An 11,595-nucleotide genomic window follows, 5' to 3' on the forward strand; every position below is an offset into this window, starting at 1 on the left:
TTTTATTAAACACTGGAGACTTTTTTTTTTAGCAAGGTTGCAATGAAGCCAATTTACAAAAAAAGGAAAAAGATGACTTTTCAAGAAAGGAGGTTGTGCTGTACTTACAATCGCTCCAGCTGCTTCAGATCCTGGAAGGCGCCTCTCTCGATGATGCTGACCTGGTTGTCTTCCAGATGCCTAGAATCACAGAGGCAGTGAGGGTCAAGGATAAGAAGGGCTCAGGGATCCTCAGGCCAGGCACAGGCCATGCAGGCATGGTCATCCCACGACCCTGGGGCCCCCAGCTGGGATCAGAATGGTGGGACCAGAGTGGTGGGACAAGATAATTCACATCCCAGCTTGGTGTCACGGTAACCAGGGTTTCACCGCCTGCACACTTCTACCTGACAGATTGGTTTCCATGCCTCTATTTTAAGAATGTTCTCAACAAATGTCCCCCCAAGCACTGCAGGATGTTGCACAGAAAAGGAAGAGGTAAAAGCTGCTTCTTATAAAAACTACACATATAATCAGCATCTCTTCCCTCGGAGCTCCCTCCCTCACGGATTCAAAAATACTTCACCACAAAGAGCCTTCTCTGCTCACTGTCTCAGGGTCAGCTAGTAGAAAGGGTGAAGCTATTGTTGGATGCCTGCCTGCAACGAAGGAAAACCAGCCTGGTGCCAGGAACTCCTTTCCCAGTGCTGCCTGTGCCCACCAGGAGCGTGATGGTCACAAAAGCTAGGGCTCCCAGCCACGGGCTCTGCTGACCTCCAAAGTCTTCCATGCAGGTGATTACAAAACTAAACACTCTGCTTAAAGTGAATTAGGTTCGTGCATGTGGCATATCCTAAGAATCGAGCATACAATGAAACATTTGTTTCCCTAATTTAAAAAAAATAAATGGCAGCTTAAAACGGATTAGCTGGACGGTTGGGAAGGGAAGCAATGAAACTACATAGTTTCCATCCAGGGCTGGTGGTTGAATGGGATGAGTGTAGACCAGCGGTTCTCAACCTGTGGGTCGAGACCCCTTTGGGGGTCAAACGACCCTTTCACAGGGGTCGCCTAAGACCATCGGAAAACACATATATAATTACATATTGTTTTTGTGATTAATCACTATGCTTTAATTATGTTCAATTTGTAACAATGAAATTGGGGGTCACCACAACATGAGGAACTGTATTAAAGGGTCGCGGCATTAGGAAGGTTGAGAACCGCTAGTGTAGATGGAAGTGAGCTTCTCTGGATGGAGGAGTTTAGGAAGGGCTCTGGGCTCCTCTGGATCAGGTAGGAGGAGAAGTGCCCGGAAGCACCTGAAGCCAAGGCAGGAGGAAGGCAGAGCAGCCTGCAGAGGCTTAGCTCTCCATTCAGAGGGATTCCTTCCATGACAGCCTCCACCTTGCACACCTCTGAGATGTTTCATAACCAGCCCCAAGCCCCAGACTTCTTAGGGTTCACACTTGGGCCTTTATGTTTATTTTCAAGTCCATCTATATGCATGAGGACCAGGAGGGTTCATCATCATACTCCCAGACCTCACATTTGCCTGGACAGCAGCCACTTAATAAAGGCTAATTGAATGGATGAAAACCTAAAGAGGACTTAGGGCCACAGCACATATTGATTTTATATCAAGGAAAAGGCTAGTCTCGGCCACATGAAGTTTCTCGCTTAGACTCTCAGAGTGAAGGGGGTATTTTGGAATCATGATATTTCTCTCTCTCTCTCTCTCTCCCCCTCTCTCTCTCTTGAGGGGGTCAAACGACCCTTTCACAGGGGAAAGGGTCAAGAGAGAGAGGGAGAGAGAGAGAGAAAAAAACTCCTTTTGAAAACTCAGCTGTCCCATGTCCAAATATCAACAATTGGCCAGAACTGAGTATGGGTCAGCAAGGCACCCAGACTCCCCACTTTGCCACAGTCCTCATCCATTTTGATTCATACATTTATGTTACTTCAGGCCTCTGATAGGCTCCCCATTTTATATGGACACCATGAAGCAGAGAGATTAAGAGACTTGTCCAGGGAGAAATTATTTGTATAAAGTCACACAGCTAGTTCGGGTGGACTCTTAACTCCCACTATAGTGTGCTTGCCAGATTTGATTTAGATTTCCTTTCCTTCCTTCTTACCAGCTGATGGTAATGACACTGGGCTATCTAGTCAACCTCTCTAAGACTTTTTCCTGTAAAACAGGAAAAAAAAATTAAAAACATCTCAAAGTGAGCTGTGGCTGGTATGGCTCAGTTGGTTGGAATATATATATATATACACATACATATACATACACACACACACACACACACACACACACACACACATACATCCTGTATATCAAAAGGTTGCGGGGGTTCGATTCTTGGTCAGGGCACATACCCAGGTTGCAGGTTAGATCCCCGGATGGGCTGCCTACGGGAGGCAATGGATCAATGTTTCTCTCTCACATCAATGTTTTTCTTTCTCTTGCTTCCTCTCCCTTCCTCTCTCTCTAAAATCAATAAAAGCATATCCTTGGGTGAGGATTTTTAAAAAAATCTCATAAATTAAAATAAAAATGGAGCAAAGTATATAAATTATCTAGCTCAGGATCTCGAGTATAATTAGATGTTTAATAAATGTTATTTTCCTTCCCTTCTCTTCCTTTTCCACCCCGCCATATGGCAACGAGGGCCTTGGAATGCTAATAGACTCACGCTAGCACATTTTGCTAAACAGGGAACCAGTTCAATATTAGTGACGGGTGGTTTGTTCAGCTGGGTTTTTACCATCTATCAATCCATCACACGGCTTGTTGTCATTACTTCCCAATTATAACAAGGAGCAACATGGGGAGGCTGAGTGTCACAGCCCCTCTGGGTTTGGAAGGAGTCAAACTCCAACCCCCTATGATGAATCTCTTAGTTCTGTACTAATTAATCTAACACTGCCAGCCTCTTTCAGAAAGAGGGGTAGAAAAATGCAAATACATCTGTGTAGATAGCTGCCCCTTCCCACTTTGCTGAGGCCCCGGGAAGCTAACTTTTATCAGCTTCATCACATCAGAAACTTCCTCAACTCTGGCTTCCTGTTGGGTTCAACCAGCTGCAGTCCCCAGCAGGAGACAGGAGGGTAGAGGATACTGAGTGAGGTTAAGAGACTTATTCCCAGTTCCCTCCCTGCCAGCTCACCTCAGGTTGACTTCATCTCTCTACCCAAGACCACAGGTCCTGTCAGGCAGTCTCTACCTTTGCTAGGGTAACCACTTCATCCCACTGCTCCTCGCGGCCTAGAGACCTGCTGCCGCTAGCCCCAGGGAACTACACCATCTCTTCCTTCCCACACCTTTGCCAATAATTCCTTATTCACTCTCCTCATTTGTCCTGTGCGAGCATCATCTCTTTCCTGCTGGGATCATGACTGATAGAGTACCGAGGGCCCCTTCTAGATCCACTTCCTACGTCTATCAGAGTCCAGCCTAATACTTGGCACTTAGGGCTCAATGAATAATCAATATTTCATGAATCAATGAATCAATGAGCTGTGAACCATCCACCCTCACTTCTAGTCGCTGAGATCCAGTTTGGGAGCTTGTGCTAAAGCCGATGATATCACTCTCCTGTTACTGACCAGATAGGGGTTCAGGGGATCCAAGAGCTGGAACATCCATGGCTCCTGTCTGTTCTGAGTTAGGAGGACACAGACTGTGTTCATTTGCAGCATTATAATTATTTTAGTTTTAACATTGGATCAGAATCGGAAATCGCCCATGGGATGATGGCTGGGTGGAGTTTGGCTCTTTATTAGCCCCATTTGGGAGAAAGCTGTTTCTCAAATTGTGGGCATAGCAGAGTTCTTGCAACAGACTACTGAGAAAGGGAACTAACTGATAGCACAGCGGAGTTCTTTGGGAGAAAGAACTGTGAAGGGCAATTCTTACATCTTCTCTTTGAATGCACTTTATTTGGGAAAACTGCCTTTGGATGAGGCCAAAGTTCCCCAATCTCTGTTTTTTCTGCTTTTGCCCATTCCCAGCACCATGGTAACCCATTCTGCTAGGAAATGGGTGGCACGATCAAATTATTCAAGACTATCAAGTCTTTTCTGGTTTCATGATAAACCGTAAATAAGAAACAGATACAGGGAAGATACCAAGGTGGGGTGAATGCTTTTCAAAAAAGATAGTTATTTAGGCTACTCTGCTAAACAGCAAAGATTAAGGAAAAATACAGTTGATATGTTTGGGTATTTTATTGGTGTTTGTTAGAAAGCACTTCCATTATCCCACCTGCCTGATGTTTGTAGAGCAATAATGGGCCACTTGAATGGGACTGCCTATGAATTGATGAGACAGTGAAACATATTATATTGATAGAGTCTATAATGTGGGGGAAGGGAGAGGGTTTTGGCATCACTTATCAAAATAAGATTGTACCCATTAACTGAAAACAAAATAAGAAGAATGTACCAACAAACCATAGTCAAAGGAATGTTGTAGACCATCCGGAAGATATTAACACGATCTTATGTGATTATTTTAAACTTTCTATTTGCAGAGAGAAGATATGGTAATTGGAATTTTTATTAGTCTTTCTGATGTAATGGTAAGAAAATCAAAGGGTTATTTTTGACTCTGTTAGAAAATGAAGCAGTAGGTGAAATTTCTGACTTGTATGAAAGGAAATCTTTCACAGATGCCGGGGGGTTAGAAATGGGGAAAAAAATGAGAGAAGCTAAATGTCTGTTCTGTAAGCAGAAAAATTACCTGGAATCAGGTGTTTACTGCCTCTATCTCCTTGATAAAAACACCCTAACACTGAGCCCTGGAATTCCCTCATTCCTGTCCCAGTCTCAATTCTGAGCACACATACTTGTCAGAGCTGCCAGTCATCTGACAGTCATATGACTGCTTAGAGCAAAAGACAGACATGGCAAGGGCTGGGGTCTTCCCTCCAAGGATGGGAGAAGGCCGTGTGCTGGCCGAAGACGGGAGAACACGCCGAGGGGAGAGCATCTGATGGCAGGAGGCCCCGCATTTGGATCCCAGTGTCCTCACACACTGGTGCTCAGGGACACTCAGGAAACAGCTTGCTCCTCCGTGGTGCATTTACAAACAGGTAGACTATTGGTTTTCTAAACTCCCTATAATGCAAGGGGCACTGTGTGGAGGTGAGAAAGCACACATCCTGGGTTCTGATTCCTCCTCCCTTGCTTACCTGCTATGTGGAGTTGGGACCACTTAACCTATCTGAGCCTCTGTTTCCTCTGGACCTGTAGGGGTTAATAACTACATAACATAGAGTTTGGTCTGTGGAAGGTACCACATATATCTTAGTTTATCATCATCATTACTACTATTAATTCTCAATCAGGAAAACAGTGTTATACAAGTAACACTCCATAAGCTGCAGGGAGACTAAACAGACTATTCATGAAAAGGTTAAAACTGAAAAGCATCATATGTGCAATTATGAGAGTTAGAAGGACTTTTATTTAAATGGGTAGAATTGTATTCCCCCTCAAATCCAAATGTTGATGCCCTTCCCCCTAGTGTATTCAACCTTCTTTTGGAGATGAGGTCTGTACTGTGTAATCCAGTTAAAATGAGGTCATTAGGATGGGCCCTAGTCCAATATGATTGGTGTCCTTATAAAAAGGGGAAATGTAGACATACATACATTGAGCTAAGACAGTGGAAAGGGCCCCAGGGAGAAGACAACCATCTAAAAGCCAAGGAATTCAGTCTTGGCCAGTTGGGTTCAGTGGTTAGAGTGTTGGCCTATGCAACTCACCATAGCGTCACAGGTTCGATTCCTGGTCAAGGGCATGTACCTTGGTTGCAGGCTTAATCCATGGCCCTGGTCGGGGTGTGTGTGGCAGGCAGCTTAGACTGAGATGAGGGATCACTATTTAGAAATGAGACCTCATATTCCTTGCTCCCCCATTTTGCAAATGCCCATCTCACATTCTGCTACCTGTCTGCACAGCTGGGTGTTCAGCAAGGGCTCTGACCCTGTCTGGCTCTCTCTCTCCTTTCCCTCCCCTCCTCTCCCCTCTCCTCCCCTCCCCTCCCCTTCCCTCTCCATTAAACAACAAGATAAATAACGTTTGTCCTGATTTCTCTTTTAATGCACACGCTGGAGAAGAAATTATAATCTCTTTGGAAGGGAAGAATGGTTAGTCAGTCTGACATTGCTGTCATCCTAGAAGCTGGGCATGTTGACTTATTCATGTATGGCCTTCTGTTTTCCCTGTCACGGGACAGAATTCTTCCATTGGTCTAGCCCAGCCAGCAGCAGTGAGACACAGAGTGAGATACCTGTGAAAACCTGGTACCTAATGAAGGGTTCTGTGCCACAGAATGGCAAATTCCTGTTGCCCAGTGCTAGGGGGTATAATGTTAGGGCAATGGAACCCTTTCGTAAGGCTGAAGAGCTAAATATAAAAATGTGCTGGAGAGTAATGTGCTACTTACAAGACTCGAAGGTTCTTGAGTCCAGCGAAGTCCATCTTGGTGATCCTGGTGATATTATTTCTGTCCAGGTCACTGAAATGGAGAGAAAATTTGGGTAAGATTTTTTCAGGTTACATTTATGGTCTATTCAACCCAGACTGGCTTGGACTGGAGGGATGTTGCTTGTCAAGAAGAAGGCAATTCCAATGATTAATGATATCCCCTGAGCATGCCCAACTAACCTTAAGGGTATTGTATGGAATAAGCTATCCATTATGTCTGTAGTAGAGCCTGTTATATGTAGCTGCCTGGCTTCTGTTGCCCCTTCACCAGGTCAGAAATTTTTCTTTGGCAACTCCCCACCCCCAACTCACAGATCACGTCATATAAGTGGGGCTGAACCTTCGTCTCAGCTCCAGGGATAAGCTCCTCATCAGGCCAAGATTATGTGCATCTTTGCCCCCTCTGACCATAGTCATTGTTTCAGGAATGCATATATGACTCAAATTCCCAGTGGGCTCTTCTGTACTGGGGCTGCTAAGCTGTTCAGAGCTGCCAGCAGCCATCTTTCCCATGAAGACAGAGCTTTCCAGAGTTAGGAGATAAAAAAAAGATTGATTTTTCATGCTATCCTATGAGGCTCTGGAGACACACATGCCTGAAGCCAGACACCTCTGTATTTGGAGATTACGTGGAGCCACTCTATCCCATCCCTCTTACATTTTGACTTAAAGTAGTTTGAGTTAAATTTGCCATCACTTGAAACCAGAAGAATCTTGACTGACTTTGATACCTAGCCAGGTACTTGTCTATTTCCCACCTAGTTTGAGGACTTCCCAAGGACAAAGACCATATCTCATTTAACACCATAGCCCAAAAGGTAGATTGTGTGCTTGGCACAGAGCCAAGGTAAGTTTGTTAATTTCCTACATTAGGTAACGACAGCTACATGGATTAATCTTGCCTCAGTTTGTAGGCTTAAGATCCTAAAAATGGTCCCAAAGAGAAGGATTTATTATAGAACTGAAAGCATTATGGTGGCTTTGTTGGGGAGAAGGGAGTACCATGAGGGTAGAAAACCAGGATTAGGGGAAAACAAAGTCAAGAATAAACCTGTATAAATGTGTTCACTAAAACTATATAAGAAGACTGGACACAAAAAAGGACCATAAATAACATTCTAATTCTTAATAATGAATGCTGAACAATTAATTCCTATTTTCCATGCCTTCCTTATGAGAAACTTTCCGGGGCTTTGGCCAAGTTAGAGCTTCAACAAGGTACATGTAAATGATCTTGCTCTGCTTTTTAGCTAAAAGGACATTTTCCAGTGATGGGTTCCTATCTACATGTTCTCTATAGTAATCCCTCCTTTTCCCAGCATCACTTTCTGCAGTTTCAGTGGCCCATGGTTAACTGCGATAAGAAAATAGTAAATGGAAAATTCCAGAAATAAACAATGCATGTTTTAAATTGTGCACCACTCTGAGTAGTGTGATGGAATGTCACGCCTTCCCACTCCTTTCTGCCCAGGATGTGAATCATCCCTTTGTGCAGTGTGAATGCTACTGGCCCATTAGTCACTCAGCAGCCAACTCAGTTCGACTGCCATGGAATCACAGGGCTTGTGACCCTTATTCTACTTACTCATGGCCCTCAAAGCACAAATATGATGCTGGCAATTTGGATATGCCAAGAAAAGCCGTAAAGTGCTTCCTTTGAGTGGAAAGGTATGAGGTACAGGAAAAAAAAGTACACAGAGGGTTCAGTACTATCCATGGTTTCAGGCATTCATGGGAGCCTGGAACATATGCCCTGTGGATAAGGAGGGACCACTGCACTTCCTTGGTTTTCCCGGTCAGGTCCTGAGGTTGTCACCCTGCAGTTGGACCTCAGTGAGACTTGTGAGATCTGCAGTTGCATAAAAAGAACGAGGAAATAATTTTCAGATTCTTGCACTTTGCAGGAAGAAAAACCAAGTTTGGGGAGGGATTCCTCTCCTGATATAAAAATAATACTGAAAGAAACATGAAGTGGATCTTTGAGGAACCTCACCTGGGAACTCCCCACTCCATCCACTGTTCCACTATCTAAAATAGCAAAGTTGTTTCTTAACTAGCCTACAATGGAGAAGGGCAGTATGTAGACTCCTCAGACTAAGGTGAGTGCTGGTGAAGGAAGAGCAAGAACTGCACAGGGAAATAGAAAAGGGTTGCTCACGCAAAGATTAGGGACCAGCATGCAGACAGGGATCTGGGCATGCCCATAATTGCCCTGAGTATTTTTCTCACCACCCATCACAACTGGGAAGGTTGTTTGGGGGCCTTTACAACTGTGAATATGACAATGCAACTAAGGGTTTCATTACGGGACACAGCATGGTATCTCAGCAGCTAATGCCAGTGGCTGTGGCACCAATATTCTTCAATTAATTTTTATTATGTGAAGGGGGACACAGTGTGCTGCTGAGATGCTGAGGACTTGGAGTTGGGTTGTGATGGGACCATGGGGCTGCCGTGGGAACATAGTCAGTGTCTGGGAGGCAGAGCTTCAGAGGCAAGCAGCCCTGAGTGTGAATCCTCACCTTGCCACATAATGAGTGACCTAAAGGCAGTTCACTGCATCTCCAAGGCTTAGGTTCTCCATCTGCCAAATGAGGGTGACAACCTTGACCTCAACAGTTTTTAAGAGGGTTAAATGAGATGATGCATGCATAGCGCTTATCTGACACTTGTTAAATACTCAATCATGGCAGCTATTGTTACTATAATTAGTTGAACTGAATACCCCCACCTCCACTCTGAAATTTCAGTGCACCAAGAGCAGCTGACTGCCCCACCCTAAACTCTGTGCTTAGAGATGAATCTTGGGATCCTCAAGAGACTCGGTTTGCATGCTATCTTCCTCCAGGTGAAAAGAGGGGGCATTTTTGTGGTTGATAGGAAGGGAGCACCACGAGTGGTCCCTCACGCTGCCTCTCCCTCAAAGCATTTCTATGACACCTATTTCCATGGTTATTTCCATGGTAGCTTCTCCTCCCTGATCCATACAATACTGCCAGACTGCCAAGGAGAAGGTCAGGGAGCACATGGGCTTTGAGGTGAGACAGGTTAGGGTTCAAATCTCTGTCCACCCCTTACTCCCCGTTCTGTGAGCTTGCATAATTCACTTAAATTCTCTGAGCCTCCATGCTTTCTGTAACTCTCTCCTACTTGCAGACCTTGGAATGGTGAGACGTATGAAGCCTGGATTGCAAACATGCCTGGCTAAAAATGGGAATTAATTGAATTGCCACTGAGAAGAGGCTGCACTACTTCATGTGCCCATCCTTCCCCCAACCCTATTGTCCCAGTCCAGGCTCCTATGGATCCTTAGATTTCTCAGCCTTCACCTTTAGCCTCTGAGGGAATCAGAGCTCAGCCTAGGATGAGTTCTGAACCACCTGCAGGCATGGTCCCACCTGGAGTGATCCTGGATAGGGAAACCATTGCAGTGTCTAGATGTGGGGTGGGGAGGCCAAGTGGTTTTAAAACATGTCTGCAAATGATTTCTTTGACAATAAGTGACTGCCTGTCTGTCTCTCAGAGCAACTGCATTGGAGCCCTGAGCTGCCATGTGAAAAGACCAGAAGACCATGGGAGGTGAGGGAGAGAGAGAGGGAAGGAAAAGAAGGAGGGAGGGAGGAAGGAAAGGAGGGAGAGAGAGGGAGAGAGAGGGAATGAGAGATGAGAGAGAGAGAGAGAGAGAGAGAGAGAGAGAGATGCCCGAGGAGCCCTAGCTGCTCCAGCCCTGGCTGTTTGGATCTTTCTAGCCTAGAGGTCAAGCACGTAAGAGCAGACACCTTTGCGATTCCAGCTGCAGCTACCATCTGGCTAGAACTTATGAAAAGCCAGATCACCCAGCTAAATGGCCTTGAGTTCCTGCCCACAGAAACTGCAGTAGAGAATACTAAAATGAGTGCTATGTCTTAAACCATTAAGTGTTGGAATGATTTGTTTTGCAAAAAATGGAGATGAAAGAGAAAGGAAAGCCACCTTCCAAATATTTAATTTAGCATTAACAATGGACCTGCATTCACATGACTCTCACACGTCCTTTCTGAGTCTTGCCTGCCACCCTTGAAACTCTCAGTGGTGTCTTTATGGTCAGCAATAACTCACAGGGGCTGAAGGCTCCTGTGTCATTCTAGGAATGAGGTGAGAATTGGCTCTGCTCTCAGGCTCTGAGGAGTAAGACTGCATAATTAGGGCTGCCCATCCCTCCAAGTGGGGCTTGCGATGCCATGGGAATCACCCTGGTATAATACAATAATCACAATGAGCAGGTGCCATTCATTAAATATTGTGGCAGACTGGCAAGTTGTCCACCAAACCATTTCCCTCTGTCTGGTGCACACAGAGAGACTACATTTCTCAGCTTCCCTTGCAGGTAGGGGCAACTATGTAGCTGAGTTCTCACAATTACATGGGCAGAAGCAATATATGCTGCCTTCAGGCCTTGGTCCATAAAACATCTTGTTCACCTTGGGCTGGAGTCAGTAGATCCAGTGGAGGACTCCACGAATCTACTGACTCCAGCCCAAGGTGAGCAGATAGAAAGAGCCTGGGTCCCTGAATGACTGCATGGAACAGAGACCTTCCCTTCCCTGCCTCCCCATTTACTCACATTAGACTTAGACATGTTTCAGACATAACTCTTAAGACACTGAAATTTTGGAACTATTGGGTATAGCAGTCTAGTACATTGACAAGTGCAACAATTTTGAGTCAGTAGCTCTTCATCCTTTTTTTCTTTCTTCTCGTTGCAACTGCTCTGAAAGGTAGGTATTAGACATCCTTCAACAGATAAAAATACTTAAGATCAGCCTTAATAAGAGTTGATATTTGCTGGGCCCAAACTATGCACCAGGCATTGTGCTAAAAAGTTTATGTTCATTTCTCTAATCTAGACAGCAATCCTATGTGATAGATACTATTATTTTCCCATTTTTCACATGAGGAAACTGAAGCTTAGTCTCCCCTACTTACACCCCAACTTAGAAGATTTTACCAATAAAACAAGTTGCCATGAGATCACACAACCAATACGCAGCAAAGGCTGGGATGTGAACTCGGGCTCATGCTTTATATCACATCATGCTGCTCATCTGCAACTAGAGTCTAAGCACTTTCCACTGCGTC

General features: G+C 44.9%; 1 protein-coding gene across 1 annotated transcript in view; it reads right to left on the bottom strand.

Annotated features, from left to right (window-relative positions):
- The window catches only part of SLIT3 (slit guidance ligand 3), a 481,227-nt gene extending 474,538 nt beyond the window's left edge, over positions 1-6,689 (bottom strand). Inside the window, 3 exon segments of the mRNA XM_023743480.1 lie at positions 109-180; positions 6,437-6,508; positions 6,658-6,689. Of these exon segments, the coding sequence (XP_023599248.1) occupies positions 109-180; positions 6,437-6,508; positions 6,658-6,689 (176 nt within the window).
- Positions 6,690-11,595: the final 4,906 nt, after the last annotated feature.

Source organism: Myotis lucifugus, unplaced genomic scaffold, assembly GCF_000147115.1.
Source record: "Myotis lucifugus unplaced genomic scaffold, Myoluc2.0 scaffold_394, whole genome shotgun sequence".
Taxonomy (NCBI): domain Eukaryota; kingdom Metazoa; phylum Chordata; class Mammalia; order Chiroptera; family Vespertilionidae; genus Myotis; species Myotis lucifugus.